Consider the following 25,106-nt stretch of genomic DNA (forward strand, 5'->3'; position numbering starts at 1 on the left):
GCCGTATTAGGGGGTGGGAAACTGATGGGTGGGGATCGGGCGTTGTGGACAGCGACTCCTACAGGTCGGTTGGTGCGCCTGCGCAGTAGAATCAGGAAGTGTCGGGGGCAGCGTGAGCCTCCCACGCGTTACTCCTCGCCACTGAGAGATCGAGCTGCGCAGGTGAAAAGATGCGACTGCTGTTACCTCAAGTACCGGAGGGGACTTGTGCTATGTATGACTTAGTCCACATTGCAGCCGGCTTGTGGGAGGCAAGAAACAGCGTTCGTGACAGGGGAGGGTTGAATTGGATGATACGAAATTGGGATGGGAGAAAATATAGAAAATGGGAGAAAAAGTGGATCAAAAAAAAAAAGGCTATAACTCAACATTTCGGGAATTACCCCAGACCACTCTAAAACCATACTTATATTCACCACGGTATAACACGGGAACGTATGGATGGAAAATGTATTCTTTTTCACATATTGAACGATAGATAGGTGATGTCAAATGGGCCATAGTATTGTATCCATAGCTATAATATAGAATATAGTTATAGCCCTGCAAACAAGGTGACGCACTCCTATCTTTTTAAAGCGTGGTCTTGCTATGACGGGCCCCGTCTAATAGCTGGCGCCGAATGAGTTAAAGAAAGTTGATTTAATAATAAAAAAGACACATTTAATCAGATGAATCACTTTATTCAAATTGAGGATTTATTTTGAGGATATATATATATATATTTATTTTTTATTTTTTTATTATTATTAAAAACGAAGGTTCGGACGTCCGTTCGAAAAACCCTGACGAAGTTCGAAGCCCAAAAACATGAAGACATTAATATCTCCCTCTGAGAAACATGAACATAAATACATGAATATCTCCCTCTGAGACACACATACATGTCATGTAGACATTAATATCTCTGAGATACACATTACATTCATGTCAGACATTAATATATCTCTCTGAGACACGCATACATGTAGACATTAATATCTCTGAGATACACATTACATTCATGTCAGACATTAATATATCTCTCTGAGACACACATACATGTAGACATTAATATCTCTCGGAGACAGACATACATGTAGACATTAATATCTCTCTGAGACACACATACATGTAGACATTAATATCTCTCTCTGAGACACACATACATGTAGACATTAATATCTCTCGGAGACAGACATACATGTAGACATTAATATCTCTCTGAGACACACATACATGAAGATATGAATATCTCTCTGAGACACACATACATGTAGACATTAATATCTCTGAGATACACATTACATTCATGTCAGACATTAATATCTCTCGGAGACACACATACATGAAGACATGAATATCTCTCTGAGACACACATACATGTAGACATTAATATCTCTCTCTGAGACACACATACATGAAGACATTAATATCTCTGAGATACACATTACATTCTAGGGCTGGGCGATATGGAAAAAAATCATATCGCGATAATGTTATCATATTTCTGGATATCGATAATTATCGAAATTGTTATAAGTATAAATTTTTTTTTTTTTTTTAACAACAGATGTATGTTTATTTTGCTGCAATTCTTTGTCGTTGCCGCCATCTTTAGTGTTACAGCCCCTCACACTCCAGTTCTCAGGCTGCAGCTGGTTTGAAAGCGAAAGTAAACCGGCTTCTCTGCTGGCTGTGGCTCCAGGGGAGTTGAACAGTTCTGGCTCTGCTAGTTTATTTTCTATCTTTTGGCACTTTTTTGGTAGACAAACCACCGCACATGTGCACCGTGACTCGTGACTGGAGACTAGTTCTGCTAGCACACATAGCCTACTGTGTACAGACGGTTTCAAACTGTATTTTAAATTAGAAAGCAAACAAAATAAATGGACAAGAGAAAAAGAAATCTCAATTTGGTCAGTATTGTCATTTGGACAAGCAAAGCCATTACTTTAAGTTGCAAGCAAGAAAGACAAGTCTGTCCACTGTCTCTGGTTTTAAAACTGCCCTGTTGCAGGTAAAAAAAAAAAAAAAAAAAAAAACGTTTTTTTTTTAAATTTCGATATTCGATATCGATTATTAAAATATATCGCGATATTTATCGTTATCGTTATATCGCCCAGCCCTATGTCAGACATTAATATCTCTCGGAGACACACATACATGAAGACATGAATATCTCTCTGAGACACACATACATGTAGACATTAATATCTCTCTCCGAGACACACATACATGAAGACATGAATATCTCTCTGAGACACACATACATGTAGACATTAATATCTCTCTCAGACACACATACATGTAGACATTAGCATCGCTCTCTGAGACACACATACATGTAGACATTAATATCTCTCTCAAACACACATACATGTAGACATTAGCATCGCTCTCTGAGACACACATACATGTAGACATTAATATCTCTCTCTGAGACACACATACATGTAGACATTAATATCTCTCTCTGAGACACACATACATGTAGACATGAATATCTCTCTCAGACACACATACATGTAGACATGAATATCTCTCTCAGACACACATACATGTAGACATGAATATCTCTCGGAGACACACATACATGTAGACATGAATATCTCTCTCAGACACACATACATGTAGACATTAATATCTCTCGGAGACACACATACATGAAGACATTAATATCTCTCGGAGACACACATACATGAAGACATGAATATATCTCTGAGACACACATACATGTAGACATGAATATCTCTCGGAGACACACATACATGTAGACATGAATATCTCTCTGAGACACACATACATGTAGACATTAATATCTCTCGGAGACACACATACATGAAGACATTAATATCTCTCGGAGACACACATACATGAAGACATGAATATATCTCTGAGACACACATACATGAAGACATTCCACCAGAGGGCTCAGAGATCAGGGTCAAGGCCTTGCTCATGGGAACGTTGATTACATTAGTTGTTGCAGGGATCAGACCTGTGACCTTCTGGCTACAGACACCCAGCTAGGCTCTGTGTTGTGTCTTTGGTTAAGTTACATTATAACGTTGAGGTGGAACATTGTAGGAAGTTAGTACAGTAGTAATTAGGGGTGCAACGATGCGACCTCACAACGATCGATTTCGATTACGATTATTCAGGCAACGATTCAATGCATCACGAAATCTCTTCATTTGACCACGATTCGATTCAATTCGATACATTTTCGATACATTTTCTGTTAATTCCCCAAAAAAATTTGAATACACAAATGTGGCCGGGGGAACTAATTCACTCAATAGGTCAATAAAAACAATACACACACAAAAAAACATAAAAAAAAATATTTTTAAATTTTTTTTTAATTTCGATTCATTTAGATTATAATCGATTCTAACACATTAGAATCGATGCATTTCGATTATAATTGATGCATCGTTACACACCCCTAGTAGTGATCAGTATCAGTCTTATTCTGTAACCAGTCTGGTCCTGGTTGTGTTTAACAAGGATCTAACATGACATAACGTTCTCTACGGGCGGCGTCCTAATGCCCGAGTACTGCTCTTTAAAGGACGTCTGTAAACCAATCAGGTGTCTCTGTGTGTCCCGGCACATCTATAAACCAATCAGGACAATTGTGTCGTGGTGCCGAGGTCTATAATTAGCCCAGGAAAGCTCATCTGACCGACCCATGACACTGGGTGCTCCTAAAACGTTACGAGGCTAACGGGGCACTAGCCAGGCTGGCTAGTAAAACTGACACTTTCTAGTTAGCAGAGGACAGGCCGTCAAATGTAATTATATTCTGCTTGTACAAATGTAGGGTGTTTACTCACATATTTATCATTTCAATAAAAAATAGGTTTGCTGGATAAAGAACTGTAGAAAAACAATGATCCAAACCCCACGTTTCTATCACGTATGGTTATAAAGATGTTGAGATATCTCTCTGGGTATTTGTGTGCAGCGTTTGTGACAAATTTCTTTATCATTAAGAATGGTCATGAAACGTGGTCACTGATGTGTAGAATTCTACCAGACACAACAAGCTAACCTCGTCATGTTCAGAACTGACTCCACTTAGCTAGTAGGTTAATAACAGGTCTTTGACATTAACATGGTCGTCACCAGATGGTGATGATAGATCATAAAACTTCTCTCCCGTATCCATCAGTCACTGACCACCACTTCTAGTCTAGTATAACAAGAAGCTAACTAGTAAAACATGGGAGCGTATCTATGTTCCCCGGGTCCCATGTTCCCCGCTCCCGGTAAAAAGGGTCCCATGTTCTTGTCCTCCTCTACATCAATATGTTGGTCACGTGGCAGTTTTCTCTCCAACACCGCCACCAAATATTCTGTTGGTTGGTGCAGTGTTTATGGTATCCAAAATTATCTAGAACAAAATTGTCCTTATCATTATCTTAGCCAATGTCATTGCCCCCGGATCCCGTAATAACAAGGTGGGCTAATGACAGTGTGACCCGGGGAACATGGGACCCTTTTTTTGGAAGGGAGATACAGTATCAGACCTTTTTTCGGGAGGAGGGGGAACATAGGACCCGGGGAACATAGGGATGACCCCGCAAAACATTATGAGGCTAACAAGAGGTAATCAACAGGTAGTCCCGGAACATCTATAAACCAATCAGGACAATTGTGTCGTGGTGCTGAGGTCTATAATTAGCCCAGGAAAGCTCATCTGACCGACCCATGCCACGGGAAGCTGCTGAAACGTTACGAGGCTAACGTGGAACTAGCCAGGCTGGCTAGTAAAACTGTTCTAGAGGACAGACTGCTAAAATGTAATTATATTCTACTTGTAGAAATGTAGGGTGTTTACTCACATATTTATCCTTTCAATAAAAATAGGTTTGCTGGATAAAGAACTGTAGAAAAACAATGATCCAAACCCCATGTTTCTATCACGTATGGTTATAAAGATGTTGATATCTCTCTCTGGGTTGTGTGCAGCGTGTGTGACACATTAAGAATGATCATGAAACGTGGTCACTGATGTGTAGAATTCTACCATCAAGCTAACCTCGTCATGTTCAGACTGACTCCACTTAGCTAGTAGGTTAATAACAGGTCACTAGTATAACAAGAAGCTAACTACCGGTAGTAAAACATTTTGGAGGTGCTAATCAGATGTATGTACAGAGTTGTAGTATTATTATGTACAGTGATACAGGTATAAAGACACTACGGTAGTAAGTCATACTGGATAGCGGTGTAACTAGTAAGAGTAGGTAAGGGATATGTACAGATATAGATATAGTATATAGAGATATGTAAAATCAATATGTGCCGGTATGTACAGACAGACAGATGGATATATATATATATATATAGTGAGAATAATAAATAAAAAAAAAATATATATATATATACAGTATAATATAAACTCCTCAAAAAAAGTTCGGAAATGTTATTTCGGTCGATTATTCCTCCCCTTTAATAATACCAATTGGTATTGTATTTTATATCTTTGGAAATGCTGATTAGTCACCTTTACAACGAGGTACAACTTGTAAGGATTGTGCATTCGTGGAATGAGCAACACAGGTAACAGTGTGAGTAGCGGCCCAAAGAAATTTGCCAAAATCCCCTGCAATGTTCTTCTGTTGGTATTCACTCTCGTTTTGAGCTTCAAGTGCTGGCAGGTGTATGCCAATCACAGGTGTGTGACTGGCACCTGATTGGCACATAATTTACAGTTCGTGGGTCCTGCAACTTGGTTGAGTTTGTGTGTGCTCCAAGCATAAACATGCCACATTTGTCCGTGCAATAGGGCAACTGGAAGCTGGTGTTCCGGTACGCAAAGTGGCAGCATTATTTGGTGTCAGCCCTGGTACTAGCCGGGGTGGGGGGGGAAATCGATACGTAGTAGTATCGCAATACTTTGCGTGGTGATACTGTATCGATACAGGAACGCCAAGTATCTATATTTAATTATTTATTAAAAACAATATATATATATATATAATTTTTTTTGTATTCTTTTTTTTTGTATAAGGAAGTTGCATTGTTCATTTCAATACCTGTAATAGTACAGTAGTCCACACACATGTGCATTCAGTTAAGTTGGAATATGACTAATACAAACGGTTCAGTTTGTCAGGTACATGCAACACAGATTACAGTGTTTACATCGGTCTGCTTGAGAAAATACCATGTTCTGCAATAAAAATGATTGAAGTGAGATGAACAGACTGAACTTTATTTTATTAGATAAAACATGTTGACAGTTTTACTTTGCAGTTGAAAGAAGGTAATAAATTGCAATATATCGCAATACTCAGCATATCGCAATATATTTAGTATCGCAATACTATCGTATTGTGACTCAAGTATCGTGATAGTATCGTATTGTGAGGCCTCTGGTGATTCCCACCCCTACCTGGTACCATTTCCTTTTTTTTTTTTTTATTGGTCTTTTTCCCCCTCCGTTTTCCTCCGATTTTTCTCCCATCCCAATGTTAGTCGTATGCCAATTCCCAGTCCCTTCCTGGTCGCTGCGCACTTACCCCCCACAGTCAGATCATCTGGGAGAGTGGAGGCTACCACGTGCTTCCTCCGACACACGTCCAGCCAATCACCGCTTCTTTTCACCTGGCAGCGCGGATTCTCATTGAGAGGGAGGACCACACTATCCCCCTCGAGTCCTATCCGCGCTTAGCAGGCGCCCCGACCGAACTGTAGGAGTCGCTGTTTACAACGACCCGGACCCACCCCGCCAGCTTCTCCCACCCTCTAATACAGCCAATTGTATTAGTGCAGACGGCCAGCCAAGCTGGTGACAACCCCGGAGCTGTGAGCTGGATTCGAACAGGCGAATCCAGCTCACAGCTCCGGGGCTGGTGACGAACGCAATCTCCGCTCGGCCACCTAACCGCCTACCTGGTACCATTTCCAAACTTAGGACCAAGTTCCGTGAGACTGGTGAAGTCAAACTGGTGATGTCTGCGAAAGCTGGATGGCAGGATCAAAGTATGGAGACAGTGTGGAGAACGCTATGCAGATTGCTGGACAGATCGCGTGACACCTTTCAATGGGGGCAGTGTCATGGTGTGGGGCGGTATCTCTCGCACAGGCAAAACAGAACTTGTCATCATTGAAGGCAATCTCAATGCAGTGAGATATATATCGGAATGAGATTCTGGAGCCAGTGACGATCCCATATCTCCGGAATCTGGGACCTAACTCCATCCTCCAGGATGACAACGCTCGCCCCCACAGAGCCAGGATCATCAGACAGAGACTACCTCCAGAATTTGGGAGTGGAGAGGATGGAATGGCCTGCCGTGAGTCCAAACCTCAACCCAATTGAACACGTGTGGGATCAGCTTGGGCGTGCTGTTCGTGCCAGAGTGACCAACGCAACCATGTTGGCTGCGGAAAATCCTGGTTGAGGAATGGGATGCCATCCCACAGCAGTGTGTGACCAGGCTAGTGACCAGCATGAGGAGGAGGTGCCAAGCTGTTGTGGCTGTGTATGGATCTTCCACACGCTACTGAGGTCCCTGACAGTGTAAAATGAATAAAGTGTAAAAATTGTCAATATGTGTTGTGTTTTCCTTATTACTGTGGGAGAGTGCAATTGTCCAATCCACCAAGCAACTCAAAAAATACAAACAGAAGAATATTGCAGGGGATTTTGGCAAATTATTTTGGGCCGCTACCCACACTGTTAGCTGTGTTGCTCATTCGACGAATGCACAATCCTTACAAGTTGTACCTCGTTGTAAAGGTGACTAAAGGGAAGGAATAATCGACCGAAATAACGTGTCCGAACCTTTTTTGAGGAGTTTATATACGGCATTATTGTACATGCAGAGTTATATGGGTTATATGTAGGTGTACAAGTAAGTATGTAGAAGGATTATATGCAGGTATATTCAGACAGATATCGATATATATATATGCGATAAATATACATATATAAATGTACATATACGGTATATACAGCACTATTGCACATGCTATCATACAGTTTTCCCTCAAGTCGAGGGGGGAATCCCCAAAATGCCCGGATGAAAAATGGCTGCCAAAATAGAGTACGTTTCCCTTGATCCCTAATGTTTTCCTCCCTTCCAGGAAGCGTCTATGCCTTCTACAACGCTGTTCGGTTTCCAGGTTCCTCTGATTGGCCACTAAGCCCACGTGACCCTACGCTAGCACGCCGCCCTTATCGCCGCCAGTTCGCGCGACAAGCCCCTTCAATGACAGAGCTCTCATACATCGCAAATATGAGAGCCAGCAATACGCAGCTATGTTGTTTCTTTACACATATGTTGGATTATGTAATTGGTTTGTCATGACAAACCAATAAAAAATCTGACTTGTTTTGTTTACATCAGGGTGAACGCTGTTGCATTCGCAAATATGAGAGCCAGCAATACGCAGCTATGTTGTTTCTTTACACATATGTTGGATTATGTAATTGGTTTGTCATGACAAACCAATAAAAAATCGGACTTGTTTTGTTTACATCAGGGTGAACGCTGTTGCATTCGCAAATATGAGAGCCAGCAATACGCAGCTATGTTGTTTCTTTACACATATGTTGGATTATGTAATTGGTTTGTTATGACAAACCAATACAAAATCGCTACTTTACATCAGGGTGAACGCTGTTACGCTGCCACCACTCACTTCAATGACAGAGCTCTCATATTTGCGAATGCATTACTATATCTTAAATTATGGCTATGTGTCTAATATGGCCGTCGCTTATCAATTACTTGTTTTGTTTACATCAGGGTGAACGCTGTTGCATTCGCAAATATGAGAGCTATATCTTAATATATAGTTTATGCATTCGCAAATATGAGAGCTCTGTCATTGAAGGGGCTTAACTGCCGGCGATAAGGGGGGCGTGCTAGCGTAGGGTCACGTGGGCTTAGTGGCCAATCAGAGGAACCCGGAAACCGAACAGCGTTGTAGAAGGCATAGACGCTTCCAGGAAGGGTATAAAACACAAGCTTCCAGCTCAAAGTGTATCCCACAATCCAATGCTCAATCCAGAATCCAGAATCAAACAACAGTATGACGGCTAACAACCATGCATACAATATTAATGAGTAGTAGAGAACAACACACCTGTTCCCGACAAAACCACACTGCTGAGCGACCTTTTCCTTCCATCAAGTGTTTATGGAAGGAACTGGTACTGGTGAGGTGAGATACCCGATTTGTATGACTTGTGTGGTGCGAGTGTAAATCTGGCATGTTTCTTTGAATGGTCATTGTCCTGTCAAATAAACACATAAGCTAGTTCAGTTTGTTTCTCTATTTTCAATTAATTCCTTCCTTGTCTGTTCATATGATGCACCATTTAAAGGTATGGAGGTAGGGTGTGTGTGTGTGTGTGTGCGTGTGCGCGTGCGTGTGCGTGTGTGTGTGTGTGTACCGTCAGAGGGTTGTTGTTGTTGTGTGTGAGTGGTGGTAGACAGACGGGGGAGGTGGTCTGACTGGTGGCTCCGCCGCGCTGAGGCCTGCTAAGACCTGGAGAGTAGGTCTGGAGCTGCACTGGCTCACCCCCTTTGCCTGAGAGAGGGAGAGAGAGAGAGAGAGAGGGAGAGAGAGAGAGAGAGAGAGAGAGAGAGAGAGAGAGAGAGAGAGAGAGAGAGAGAGAGAGAGAGAGAGAGAGAGAGAGAGAGAGAGAGAGAGAGAGAGAGAGGAGAGGGAGAGGGAGAGGGAGAGGAGAGGGAGAGGGAGAGAGGAGAGGGAGAGGGAGAGAGAGAGAGAGAGGAGAGAGAGAGAGAGAGAGAGAGAGAGAGAGAGAGAGAGAGAGAGAGAGAGGGAGAGGGAGAGGGAGAGGGAGAGGGAGAGGGAGAGAGAGAATACAAGAGTTTAAATTTACTTATTTGCCGTCTTCCCCAGAGTCAGACAAGAAGATTAGGTACCCTTCTCATAGGGCTGGGCGATAATAGACATACACGTGAAACAAATGTGTAAAAATAAAAATAAAAATTAAGTATTTTTTTGTTTCATAAAAATTATTAATAATTTAAGATCGATTTTTCTCATAGCTAGTACAAGTAATTGATTAATCGATTACTCACGCCCATCCCTACTTTCTAATTTAAAATACAGTTTGAAACCGTCTGCACACAGTAGGCTATGTGTGCTAGCAGAGCTAGTCTCCAGTGGCGAGTCACGGTGCCCATGAGCCCCAGCCAGCAGAGAAGCCGGTTTACTTTCGCTTTCAAACCAGCTGCAGCCTGAGAACTGGAGTGTGAGGGCTGTAACACTAAAGATGGCGGCAACGACAAAGAATTGCTGCAAAATAAACATACATCTGTTGTTAAATCTTTTCTTTTTAAATAAATACAAATTATTTACATATTTTTTTATATATATATACTGATAACAATATCGATAATTATCGATAGAGTGATATGATAATAACATCATCATATCGTTATCGTGATAACGTTTTTTGGCCACATCGCCCGGCCCTACCTTCTCATCTCTATGTGTGCAGTACAGAGAGAGAGACCTGCAACGTGCTAGCTACAGTAGCATACCACGATGACCATTAGCCTCCAACCAAAAATAACAACATATACTTTCCAAATGCCAACAACTCCAAAACTGTCTTATTTACATTGTTGTGACTTGTTATTTTATCTAATACCTAATAGAAATACCACTTTTTAGACTGCCAGACAGAGCAGCCAGAACTCCCACACAGGACTCTTGTCAGTCAGCTAACGACTATGCATCCATTACAGTGCTGCCAAGTATTTCATATCACTCTGGGCTCTATTTACGTCCCGGAGCGAAGCCGATCCAGGCGTTGACGCAGGTCTGTTGGCCATTTGGTGCTTTTGGTGATTTTATTCCCACTTGCATCTATTTTGCTATTTGCATGGCTCAACGTGAACTTGTCTGGATTTATTTAATATTTAAAATAATAATAAATAAATAAATAAATAAATAAATAAATAAATAAATAAATAAATAAATAAATAAATAAATAAATAAATAAATAAATAAATAAATAAATAAATAAATAAATAAGGGATTGGCTTAATGTGATCACTGTAGGCATTGCTTACATCTCTTTAGTCCAATCATGTTGATATCTCTCTAGTCCATTCATATCATCTCCCGATATTGGTTATACTTCCAGTTATAGGCTACTTTACATGAGTGAGGGTTGTTCCGCTTCCAGTTATATGTTACATGAATGTGATGAATGTTCCGTTTTACTTCCAGTTATACTTTACATGAATGAGGACTGTTGTACTTCCATGTATTGTACAGTGTATGTTGGTTGTTACATGAATGAAGAATGGAGTTCCGTTTTACCTCCAGTTACAGTATACTTTAAATGAATGAGGACTATGCTGTTCTACCTCCAGTTATACTTTAAATTTGATACAGATCTTGGATATCGGATGGGGACATCCCTACAAATTAGTACCCCCAAAAATGTTGTCCACACTCACGTGCGCCAGCGTTCTAAACTTAGACCTGTGTTTGCACGTAGCTTCACGAAAATAGAGCCCTTTTTTGTCAAAATGGACTGCATTGTAACAGCTTTTACCCAAAGCTCTTTACAACTTATGCCCCACATTCACGCAATCACTCACATATTCACACACAGACGGCAGAGGCGACCATGCAAGGTGCCAACCTGCTCATCGGGAGCAGTTAGGGGTCAAGTGTCTTGCTTGCTACATGACACTTTAAGACATGCTGCCAGGACGACCGCTCTACCTCCTGAGACCCAAAGAAATTATACCGTCAAAGACCAAAGCAGGTTGAAGAGGATTATTGTGATGATGTCAGACATATTATTGTGATGTCAGACATACTAGGAAACAGTGTTTTAATATAAAAAAAGAGAAAAAGGACAAATCAACTAAAATTTTTGTTCCTCGACTAAAGACGAACAAGCAATTAGACTAATAAACAAGCACAGATAGTATAAATACTCTTTTAGTACAAATAGTACAAATACTCATAGTATAAATACTCATAAATGCCCATAATATAAACTGGTATGATCAACACAAGTGGAATACTTGTAGTATGTCTGATCATATATTTAGCATTTAGCATTTTTTAGATTATATATTAGATTAGATTTAGATTATTAGATTATATATTGCATATATTAAGCATTTTAGCATTTCGTTTTTTTAGATTATATATTAGATTACATTTAGATTATTAGATTATATATATTGTAAGTAACTATATTTATTGTAGGGCAAATACAACTGAGAGGGAGTACATACCCTCATCTCGCACCTTGTTGCCCATATGCGCATGTCCAGAGTTAATTATATTGTATATTGTTTTACACTGCCTTTTTATTCTGTACTATGCTATAATTCTGTGACCTATACCTGATGTCTTCTACTACCTGTACCTCCCCTCCCCCCTCATGCTGCTATGATGCCTGAATTTCCCCCAAGGGGATCAATAAAGGAATATCTTATCTTATTCATTGTGGTTCTATGCCTCTGTGGTTTAACATCTTATCAGCTGTAGGAGCCTCTGTTGATCTCATTCCTGCTCCACTGAGGAACATGACAGTCGTGATCAGTTGAATGGATGAGATCATCTGATGGTCGTTTAGTCATCAAACATTTTCTCTCCATCAAGAAACTGATGATGTCACCTGGATGAGAGCAAACCTGTAGTGTTATTTCCTCAACTGTAATACTGTCTGTAGTTCACTAGAGGTCTGCTCTCCTCTCTGTCTGTAGTTCACTAGAGGTCTGCTGTCCTGTGTGTCTGTAGTTCACTAGAGGTCTGCTGTCCTGTGTGTCTGTAGTTCACTAGAGGTCTGCTCTCCTGTGTCTGTAGTTCACTAGAGGTCTGCTCTCCTCTGTGTCTGTAGTTCACTAGAGGTCTGCTCTGTGTCTGTAGTTCACTAGAGGTCTGCTGTCCTCTGTGTCTGTAGTTCACTAGAGGTCTGCTGTCCTCTGTGTCTGTAGTTCACTAGAGGTCTGCTCTCCTCTGTAGTTCACTAGAGGTCTGCTCTCCTCTGTAGTTCACTAGAGCTCTGCTCTCCTCTGTAGTTCACTAGAGCTCTGCTCTCCTCTGTAGTTCACTAGAGGTCTGCTCTCCTCTGTAGTTCACTAGAGGTCTGCTATGTGTCTGTAGTTCACTAGACGTATGCTCTCCTCTGTGTCTGTACTTCACTAGAGCTCTGCTCTCCTCTGTAGTTCACTAGAGCTCTGCTCTCCTCTGTAGTTCACTAGAGGTCTCCTCTGTGTCTGTAGTTCACTAGAGGTCTCCTCTGTGTCTGTAGTTCACTAGAGGTCTGCTATGTGTCTGTACTTCACTAGAGCTCTGCTCTCCTCTGTAGTTCACTAGAGGTCTGCTCTCCTCTGTAGTTCACTAGAGGTCTCCTCTGTGTCTGTAGTTCACTAGAGGTCTGCTCTCCTCTGTAGTTCACTAGAGCTCTGCTCTCCTCTGTAGTTCACTAGAGCTCTGCTCTCCTCTGTAGTTCACTAGAGGTCTCCTCTGTGTCTGTAGTTCACTAGAGGTCTGCTCTCCTCTGTAGTTCACTAGAGCTCTGCTCTCCTCTGTAGTTCACTAGAGCTCTGCTCTCCTCTGTAGTTCACTAGAGGTCTCCTCTGTGTCTGTAGTTCACTAGAGGTCTGCTCTCCTCTGTAGTTCACTAGAGGTCTGCTCTGTGTCTGTAGTTCACTAGAGGTCTGCTCTCCTCTGTAGTTCACTAGAGGTCTGCTCTGTGTCTGTAGTTCACTAGAGGTCTGCTCTCCTCTGTAGTTCACTAGAGGTCTGCTCTGTGTCTGTAGTTCACTAGAGGTCTGCTCTCCTCTGTAGTTCACTAGAGGTCTGCTCTGTGTCTGTAGTTCACTAGAGGTCTGCTCTCCTCTGTGTCTGTAGTTCACTAGAGCTCTGCTCTCCTCTGTCTGTAGTTCACTAGAGCTCTGCTCTCCTCTGTCTGTAGTTCACTAGAGGTCTGCTCTGTGTCTGTAGTTCACTAGAGGTCTGCTCTCCTCTGTAGTTCACTAGAGGTCTGCTCTGTGTCTGTAGTTCACTAGAGGTCTGCTCTCCTCTGTAGTTCACTAGAGGTCTGCTCTGTGTCTGTAGTTCACTAGAGGTCTGCTCTCCTCTGTAGTTCACTAGAGGTCTGCTCTGTGTCTGTAGTTCACTAGAGGTCTGCTCTCCTCTGTGTCTGTAGTTCACTAGAGGTCTGCTGTCCTCTGTGTCTGTAGTTCACTAGAGGTCTCCTCTGTGTCTGTAGTTCACTAGAGGTCTGCTCTCCTCTGTGTCTGTAGTTCACTAGAGGTCTGCTCTCCTCTGTGTCTGTAGTTCACTAGAGGTCTGCTCTGTGTCTGTAGTTCACTAGAGGTCTGCTCTCCTCTGTGTCTGTAGTTCACTAGAGGTCTGCTGTCCTCTGTGTCTGTAGTTCACTAGAGGTCTCCTCTGTGTCTGTAGTTCACTAGAGGTCTGCTCTCCTCTGTGTCTGTAGTTCACTAGAGGTCTGCTCTCCTCTGTGTCTGTAGTTCACTAGAGGTCTGCTGTCCTCTGTGTCTGTAGTTCACTAGAGGTCTGCTCTCCTCTGTCTGTAGTTCACTAGAGGTCTGCTCTCCTCTGTAGTTCACTAGAGGTCTGCTCTCCTCTGTAGTTCACTAGAGGTCTGCTCTCCTCTGTAGTTCACTAGAGGTCTGCTCTCCTCTGTAGTTCACTAGAGGTCTGCTCTCCTCTGTAGTTCACTAGAGGTCTGCTCTCCTCTGTGTCTGTAGTTCACTAGAGGTCTGCTGTCCTCTGTGTCTGTAGTTCACTAGAGGTCTCCTCTGTGTCTGTAGTTCACTAGAGGTCTGCTGTCCTCTGTGTCTGTAGTTCACTAGAGGTCTGCTCTCCTCTGTGTCTGTAGTTCACTAGAGGTCTCCTCTGTGTCTGTAGTTCACTAGAGGTCTCCTCTGTGTCTGTAGTTCACTAGAGGTCTGCTCTCCTCTGTAGTTCACTAGAGCTCTGCTCTCCTCTGTAGTTCACTAGAGCTCTGCTCTCCTCTGTAGTTCACTAGAGCTCTGCTCTCCTCTGTAGTTCACTAGAGCTCTGCTCTCCTCTGTAGTTCACTAGAGCTCTGCTCTCCTCTGTAGTTCACTAGATGGGGTAACAGTGGCTCAGGAGGTAGACCGGTCGTACAATTATTGGAAAGTACCTGGTTCAATTCCCGCTCCTAGACACTTAACCCTTAATTGCTCCTCCTGATGAGCAGGTTGGCACACGAGGTCTGCTCTCCTCTGGGGCCGATGCAACTAAGCTCTGAAGACGCAGAACACGTTGGTGAGTTTTAGGTCTGATCACATGTCATCCATCTGCAGAGTACAACCCAATCACAACCTTCAGGACAATATCAACACCTGTATCTTCACACAGGATTCACACTGACAGACTACACAGTATGTTATCTTCCATCACACAGGATTCACACTGACAGACTACACAGTATGTTATCTTCCATCACACAGGATTCACACTGACAGACTACAGAGTATCTTATCTTCACACAGGATTCACACTGACAGACTACAGAGTATGTTATCTTCACACAGGATTCACACTGACAGACTACAGAGTATGTTATCTTCACACAGGATTCACACTGACAGACTACAGAGTATGTTATCTTCCTACAGGATTCACACTGACAGACTACAGAGTATGTTATCTTCACACAGGATTCACACTGACAGACTACAGAGTATGTTATCTTCATACAGGATTCACACTGACAGACTACACAGTATGTTATCTTCACACAGGATTCACACTGACAGACTACAGAGTATGTTATCTTCATACAGGATTCACACTGACAGACTACAGAGTATGTTATCTTCATACAGGATTCACACTGACAGACTACAGAGTATGTTATCTTCCTACAGGATTCACACTGACAGACTACAGAGTATCTTATCTTCCTACAGGATTCACACTGACAGACTACAGAGTATGTTATCTTCATACAGGATTCACGCAGCATGATTGCAACAATATCAACACAGCCTACAGTACTCAATGGCATAAGCAGCACACACATACAGTACACACACACATACACACAAGTTATATGATTCAGATTATTCCATCAATCACTCACACACACACACACACACACACACAAGACACACAGAGTGATCAATTAATTCTGTGTATAGACCTATAGCAAATAATAATAATATATCAACCTGAAAGTATTCTGTACTTCTGTATGACAACTATTAAAGAACTTGAACTTGTATTTCCTATCATATAACACATCCTGGCAAAGACGCATTGATACAATAGCCTATGTATAAAAAAAAAAAAAAAAATTACTTGTATAAAACACAACACCTTGGAGACTTAACATGAGCCTACCTTATGCGATGAGAAAATATATTTACCATATCGCTGGCCGTGTCTCCCCATGAAACTGGATCTGTAACGTTGTTGAACCAGTCCCCCCGCATTTATAAACCTAGGGAGTGTTTAGTGTTTCCCCCCAGTGTAGCACCCATTGAAGATCAAAACTATACTGTAAGTATTACAGCCAAACCATATTGTGTAGGTTCATACTCTTTGATGGAGGTAGCCTATATATTATTTAATTCTTATACTGTTACAATCAATAAAAAGGTAAATGTTTTATCTTAATCTTTGAGAGAATGTGTTTTATATCGTAATCGTTACTGGTTTCCATGGTAACTACTACTACAGTACCCACTTGTTGAACATCAATCAGCGAAGCAAAGAGAACATTACATTTAGCCTACATTCAGTCATTTAGCCGACGCTTTTGTCCAAAGCCACTTACGTTCTATACAACAAGTCGCAGTGTTTCCCATTTCTAATTTGTTTTATAATGAACCGAAAATATTTTTCAGTCATCATGAATTATCATGAATTTAAAATGGGGGACCCTGATGTAAACAAGACGAAGGTCTTTCTCTGGTCTGCAATTGTGCGTACTGTATTGTAGTAGCCATTCTGCAATCTGTTAATACAATTTTCAATCAATCAATCAATCAATCAATCAATCAATGTGCGGCTCCTCCATCCTCTCTAGAAAGCAGTCAAATTCACCCGCCTCCGATTTTGATTGACAGTCGATTCGGAAAACTTTTTTAACAGATTACAGAATGGGTACAATACAGTACGGCAGACAGGAGAAAAACATTTACATCAGGGTCCCCCATTTTCAATTCATAATGACATTAATGACATACGCAACAAACAGATATATATCATGATATTTATGACAATACATGACATACAGGTATACAGTACTGTTACATTTGTGACATACAAGATATGCAAATATAGAGTACTGTTAAACAGAGATCCTAACAGATAGTATACATACAAGGGGGAGGAATTGAATAAAATTGAATCAATTGTTGTTTTTTCTGGTAAATGAATGGTTAATGATTAATCGACTAATCAATCAAATAATCACCTGATTAATCGATAACAAAATAGTCGTTAGTGACAGCCCTAAAATCTAGGTAACGTTAATGCCACAAAATGAATGCCTTTGTTAATCAGAACGTTATTTGCGTTATAACCACTGTGTGTGTATGTGTGTGTGTGTGTGTGTGTGTGTGTGTGTGTGTGTGTGTGTGTGTGTGTGTGCTTTCCGTGGCTTTCCGTGTATGGTAAATGTACATATTCAGGTATGACATATATATTACTATTCCTATTGATAAATCTAGGTAACGTTAAAGTCCACAAAACGAATGCCTTTGTTAATCAGAACATTATTTGCGTTACAAAAGGGCATTAGAACAGTTTTTCTCAAAGCCCAGGAAAATTAAATGTCCAAATTCAGGGTGCAAAGTTTGCCAATAGGGATGTATCAGTAGTATTGGCAGTGGTAGTAATCGGAATAGTAATCCAGTATATATTTTTTATTTTCTAAAAAATAAACCAGTTCAACACAGGTAACCACTTTTGCTTGATTTCTTTGATGGCTCAAATGTATGCTCTAGTCCAGTGGTTCCCAAACCTCTCCTCGAGGCACCCCAGCCGTTACGTGTATTTGTTAAATTCCACCACCAGCACGCCTGATTCAACTAATAAAGGGCTTGTTAAGTTTTGAGCACAAAGTTCATCATAGATCTAGCCTCTTTATTTTGCTCTCAAAATAAATGCATTTAACTTTAAAATGTAAATTTTAAAGTTTAAAAAATTTAACAAAAAAATAAAATACAAATTCTGGGGGAGCATGCTCCCGCACCCCCCTAGAGGGTCCGAGGTTCACCCACCACAGTCTCACAAAATTCTGTGGGAAACACACTGGAAGGGTACAACTCTGACAGCTAAGGGGAAGTGATATTGTTTGTCAAACAGTGTTGAACTTGAGTGCTACAATCTTGCATAGTAGTATAGACCGGTAGTATTATAGGCATGGTAGATTACTTAGTAGCAAAGTGCATAATAGTGAAATGACCAGCGACTTTGGGTCTTTGAAAAACGCTATAATAATGAATTATTATTATTATTATTAAAAGACAATAGTACAAAGGTTAGCAGTTCTTGTTTTTTAATTTCAGATATTGATTGAAGAAGTGTGTTTTTAGTCGACGGCAGAACATTTGGCGGGTTTCAGCTGTCCTGACTGTGGTGGACGGAGAATAGCCTGCTTTGCTTTGATTATCCCCCACGAACTTGGATAGGACAGGAGTGGGTCTGAGGCGGCCAGAATATGCAGACTGTAGAGGTCTTGAGTTGAGGGTGTGTAGTTAGAGACCATTGACTGGAGGTAGGAGGGAGTCATTACCCGTCTGCTCCTCTACCTCCTTCAACATAGGGCTGGGCGATATGGAAAAAAATCATATCGCGATAACGATATGATAATGTTATCATATTTCTCGATATCGATAATTATCGAAATTGTTATAAGTATACATTTTTTTTTTTTTTTAAACAACAGATGTATGTTTATTTTGCAGTAATTCTTTGTCATTGCCGCCATCTTTAGTGTTACATCCCCTCACACTCCAGTTCTCAGGCTGCAGCTGGTTTGAAAGCGAAAGTAAACCGGCTTCTCTGCTGGCTGTGGCTCCAGGGGAGTTGAACAGTTCTGGCTCTGCTAGTTTATTTTCGATCTTTTGGCGCTTTTTTGGTGGACAAACCACCGCACACATAGTTCTGCTAGCACACATAGCCTACTGTGTACAGACGGTTTCAAACTGTATTTTAAATTAGAAAGCAAACAAAATAAATGGACAAGAGAAAAATAAATCTCAATTTGGTCAGTATTGTCATTTGGACAGGCAAAGCCATTACTTTAAGTTGCAGGCAAGAAAGACAAGTCTGTCCACTGTCTCTGGTTTTAAAACTGCCCTGTTGCAGGTCAAAAAAAAAAAAAAAAAAAAAAATTCGATATCGATTATTAAAATATATCGCGATATTTATCGTTATCGTTATATCGCCCAGCCCTACTTCAACACATACAACCTTCACATGTCTGCTTCTCTACCTCCTCCTCAATACACACCAACAAATGAGCTTCATGCTAAACAGTCTATATCCCCCCCCAAAAAAATGTCCCCTTGTTTTTACCGGCACTTGAGATGGGACCCTATTAACTGTTACACCGCTAAACGGCATGCTGGGTACAGCTCGCTAGCTAGCCAGGTAGCAGAACAGTAGCAGAACAGAAAAGAAAGATGAAGAAAGAGAGACTGGAGATGTTACATTGTATCAACGTTTTGTACGTTTGCCATGTTGTTCCACTTATGCCACTTTTCCACTGCATGGTACTACTGGACTCGACTCACTTTTGGTACCTGGTACTTTGTTCGTCTTCCACTGCAGGTAGTACCTGTTTACCAGAGAGGAGATCCGGTACAAGAATCTAGTTCGTTGGTTGACTTTTTTTATTACATTGGATGCCATTTTGTCACAGGAAAGATTTGCCTCTAGGATGGAACCCAGGTAGGTAATTTCATCTTTCCTTGTGACAATATTGTCACCCACTGTAACTGAGAAGCCGTTGGCCTTGTGGAGTTTGTTATTTGATCCAAAGAGAATGGACTCCGTTTTACCCATGTGTAATGATAGTTTGCTATCAGCGAGCCAGGTTTCTGCCGAGTTCAGAGCTGAGGGCTTTTTCAACCTGCAACTTGTCCCTGTCAGAGACCAGCAGGGCTGAGTCGTCCGTGAACAGGAACAAGTTGCAGGCACAAGCTGATGACATGTAATTTGCATAAATTAGGAACAGTAACGGTCCTAGTATGCTTACTTGTGGAACACCACAGCTCACTGGGAGGGGGGGGGGGCAGTGTACCGTTTACCTCCCCCACCAATTGTGTTTAGCTTGTCAATCAGAATGGAGTGATCGACAGTGTCAAAAGCCTTTCGGAGGTCCAGCATGAGTCTGACCATGCCGCAGTATTTGCCCGCGTCCACCTCTTGTTTGATGTGGTCGTTCAAATAGAGAAGGCATGTGTCAGTGGAGTGGGATGTTCTGAAGCCAGATTGGAATTCGTAGATTCGCTTTTTTTCCGCAAGGTACTTTTCGACCTGTTCGTAGACTAATTTTTCCATAACTTTCGAGATGGAGGTAAGAATAGAAACAGGGCGGTAGTGTCCTGGGTCTAATTTGCTGCCTTTTTTGTGCAGGGGGGGTCACTCTCGCAATTTAAGTCTTTGGGGATGTATCCCTGTTTTATGGAGAGTAGGGGTGGACGGTATAAACGGTATACGGTATAAACGGTATGAATTTGCTCTACGGTATGGATTTTGACTATACCGTGTAACCGGTAGAGCAGCTCTAAAATAGCAACGACGTCGTCGTCATGTAACCACAGCGCGACTATTTCAATCGCATTTGCCCCTAAAAATAGATAGAATTAGTCATAGATAATAGATATGTGCAAACTGGAAAAAGTTATTTAGGAGGCTTCGCGCAGTGGGCGTGTCAACACGCAATTGTCATTTCATAATAAACACATATCACCGCGGCGCACAGCAAGTTTCAATTTCAGTTCCTGGCATTTTTAAATGGTAAATGGCTGCTTTTTTATATAGCGCTTTTATCCAAAGCGCTTTACAATTTGTTACTCACATTTTACCCATTCACTCACACATTCACTCACACATTCACTCACACATTCACACACCGACGGCGGAGGCAACCATGCAAGGTGCCAACCTGCTCATCGGGAGCAATTAGGGGTTAAGTGTCTTGCTCAAGGACACATCGACACGCTGCCCGGGAGGAGCGGGAATCGAACCGGGAACCTCCGGATTGCCAGACGACTGCTCTACCTCCCGAGCCACTGTCGCCCCAGAGATCTTACCTATCGTTTTTCTTATATGAATTATTCTACGTTAATAAAACATACCTGGTGATCAACTACAGTTTGCTGTAAACATTATGATATGTGTGTAGTGTTATGATAACGACGGCTGCAGCGGGAGGAAGGCTGCAGCAGTGGATTTGCGAAATAGCATGCAGCTGCAGAGCCGCAGAGCCAGGGGCTCTTTCAGGTCTGGTCACAGGCCGCTCAACAGCGCCCCCCCACCCAACGGCTGAATTGCCCTGAATTGACCTGAAAGAGCCCCTGGCTCTGCGGCTCTGCAGCTACATATGCTTCTAGCCAAATCCAGCATCCAGCCCTGCTGTTTGCAATGGGAGCAGCACGGAGTCTCGACTCGGGACTTATTTTATTTGGAATATAATGACTTTATACGCAAAAGTAGCCTAGTTTTAAGTTAAAATATTATAAATCTACATGCCTTGAGGATGTCATTCTTTATATAGCCTGCCTATCAGGCAAAAAAAATTATTCTAACGGAAACACTGATACCGTGATATATACCGTTACCGTCTATGCTTCAAATTATACCGTGATATAAATTTTAGACCATACCGTCCACCCCTAATGGAGAGGTTTATTATGTGGGTGATATTGTCATGGCCAGTGGCCTTGTTAGGTTGGAGGGCGCTAAATTTTTTGAGCACCTCATCTGTTGTTACCATTTCTAGTTTGAAGTCGTCTTTGTAGAGCCCTCGGTTTTTGTAGAAGGCTAGGATGTGTTCTACCCCAAGATTTCCAGAGTGGGAGGGTAGTTTATTAACACATTCAGGGCCATTGGGGCCCGTCTAATCCCACTCTATGAGGCCAGCTTTTCATTACAAGTTTTCACTGTGCGTGAGGTTGTTTGTAGCGCTAAATCTATATTTTATATTATTGCTATGTGTCCATTGTCATTGTCAATTGACAGTATAAACCTTCCCTTCAATATGCCATAAAGAAATAATTTTTTCATCAATACGTTCCCATTTTATAGCGTCGTGAATATGAACTATATACCGCAATGTTCTGGGGTAATTCCTGCAAAGCTAGTTATAGGGCGCTAAACTAATAACGTTAAATCGATTGGCGTTTCGGCCCTACACAAGCTAGAGTTAAAAATCAAAATATGATCGGTATCATGGTCCACCATGAATGCATGAAAGGGGGGGGCGGGGGAAGTCGTTTCTGATTATTGATTACCAATAACGGCATTCGTTATTGCAACATCATACACTGACCGGGTTCATGGCTATGAGAACAAGGCCCGATCAGATTGAAATTGACGTCAAATCGCTCTTACCTGCGGCCGGTTGGATTCCAAAAAGAATGTCCCAGTTATTTGATCGCCATCTGGTAGATCGATATGTCCATTGGCTGATGCTATATTCCTTTACTGCATACTGAATTCGGCGTTGCAAAAAGTATTTCAGGCGATCGTTTAAAGCCCTCACTTCAGGCTAACAGAAAAGCTAACCCGGAGTGAAAAAGAAGTGACACCCGGTCTGCAACAGGGGAAACGGCATTATCGAGACAGCGCCAATACCAGGATCTGGCCGGTACTGCACTTTCAGAGTCCCGATATGCCGTTTCCAGCCAACATACAGCTCTGTGACATTGAGTAGGATATTAAAATGGAATAAAAGCAAAACCGAGTGGTAACACGTATATAAACGTGGTTGGCCGTTTAACACTTTCAATGCCCAAAACGACATAACGTGTTATCAGCCCAATGCCTGAATGCCCACCACGACAATTAGCGTTTAATTTTTTTATTAGCGATCTGAATTCATATTTCATCAACCGAGTCTCCCGTTGGTATGCAGCCCCTGTAGGAGCTCAGATGTGAAAAAACCGCCCCCTATCGTCTCCCAGATGGTAATGCACCATTTTGGAATGGACTCAATGAAAATGGATGAGAAAAGAAAAATCCGGAATCCACATTTTACTTCTCAGGCATGTAATCCGAGCCGATCGGATTCATTGTGGAGCCTCAGAACAGCGTGGAATACATATGTACAGTATGTAGCGTTGGATCAATAAAAGCGATTGATTTTTGGAATGGCGATCAGGAATTGGAATGATCTTTTTGGAGAACATCTGATCTGAGGTAAGGAATCTATTTTACAAGTCTTGGGATAATCAGAGTTGTATTCGCTGAGATCTCAGCGTTCGCCCTATGTGTGATATGGCTGTTTGTGCACGATCGCTTTGAGGAAATCAGAGAATCGATTTTTCAGATCGCCTATATAGCGTGCATACGTACACATATACTATCGATAATCTAGCATTTATTTGAAAACGATTCATAAATAGGCTGAAAAATTACAACATTCTAGAATATTCCAGTAAAGGGCGATTATCATGGAATATTTATATTTTCCTTGAAAACGAGGGCTTTTCAAAATGCTATAAAACGAAAATGAACGATAAAAAAACAATCCGCTTCGACAATGTTGACTGGAAAACGAGTCATTGATAAGCGACGGGCAGATTAGACACAGCCATAATATAAAACATAGATTAGGCATTATTAACGCTAACATTGAAGTGGATGGTGGGCATTCAAGCACTAAATCGTGCGCCCCCTGCTGGCACTGAAAGTGTTAAGGATGGCGCCCAATAACGTATATATACGTGGTTGGCCACGAAACGGTTAACCAGTGTTGTGGCTATGTTAGTAAATAAAGTGTTTAAGTACTTGGCCACATCCAGCTTGTCTGTGATGAGAGTGTTTTCTGTCTTCATGTTGATGTTTGTAAATCTGTTTTTTTTACTGCAGCCTAGTTGGTTGTTGACTTGAGTAGTTTCCAAAGTTCACAGGGTTTGTTTTTGTTTTCCTCAGCTTTGTCATTGATGAAATTTTTTTTGTGCAGATTTGATCATGGTGTTTACATCGTTCTTAGCCCTGTTTCTTTGTTGTTTGAGTTCAACCACGTGGGCTTGGAGATCATTTGAGCTTTTGGCAAGCTTTGACTGACTTGTATGAATTTCAGAGCATTTTTTGTCTCTGGTTTTCATATCGGTCAGTATGTCTGAGTGCATCCATGGCTCAGCACGATTTTTAACCCTGGTGGTTCTTAGGGGGGCCATGTTGTTTAGTATTAATGAGAATTTGGTTTTGAATCCAGAGAGCAGAGCAGGTACTAAAAAAAGGTACCATCTGCAAATTTCGGCAATGGAAAACTGAAAAAGCAGAGTAGTGTGGAGTCGAGTCGAGTAGGCACCATGCAGTGGAAAAGCGCCATAAGTCCAGATATTTCAAGCATCAGTGATGTAAACTTTCGGAATGAATGCTTTATGTTCCTCTGCTGCATTAGCGGTTAGCAATGCCAGTAGCCAGCTAGCTCGCTTGTTGGATTATCTCTCGTTCCAACTTTTGGAATAAATGCTTTTGTTCCTGGAAATAACGTTAGCCTGCTGCAACTTGCACATATCTAGCTGTTAGCAATGACAGCAGCCAGCTAGCTCCCTTGTTTTAACTCACATTCGCTATTAAGTAAAAACAAAATCATATGTTAATGTGTGTGTGTGTGTGGGGGGGGGGGGGGGGGGGTCGATTCGTAGTCGATTAGTTCCCAGTGACTATCGAATTGCAATTTTGTGAGTTTTGCCCATTTTGTGGCAACGTTACTTTAGTCCATAGAATCCTCATTTGTTTTCCTGGCTCGCTCGCTCACACACAGAGATCCAGCTGCATCACAAGGTAAACACACACACGCCTCACAGGATTTCAGAGTGAGAGTTCTGTTTGAGCTAGATTTCTGTTTCAGTGGCAAAACAAGCACTTTTAGTGGACATATGTTACTTGGTAACCAAATAAAAATA

The 25,106-nt window shown here is 41.6% G+C and overlaps 1 protein-coding gene across 1 annotated transcript in view; it reads right to left on the reverse strand.

Annotated features, from left to right (window-relative positions):
* The window catches only part of LOC311241509 (dual specificity tyrosine-phosphorylation-regulated kinase 2-like), a 70,927-nt gene that overhangs the window by 40,555 nt on the left and 5,266 nt on the right, over positions 1-25,106 (reverse strand). The window contains exon 2 of the mRNA XM_084330355.1: positions 9,401-9,537. Coding sequence (XP_084186481.1) covers positions 9,401-9,537 — 137 coding nt within the window. The remainder of the gene's footprint in view (positions 1-9,400; positions 9,538-25,106) is intronic.

This window comes from Notolepis coatsorum, assembly GCF_963971535.1.
Source record: "Notolepis coatsorum genome assembly, chromosome: 15".
Taxonomy (NCBI): domain Eukaryota; kingdom Metazoa; phylum Chordata; class Actinopteri; order Aulopiformes; family Paralepididae; genus Notolepis; species Notolepis coatsorum.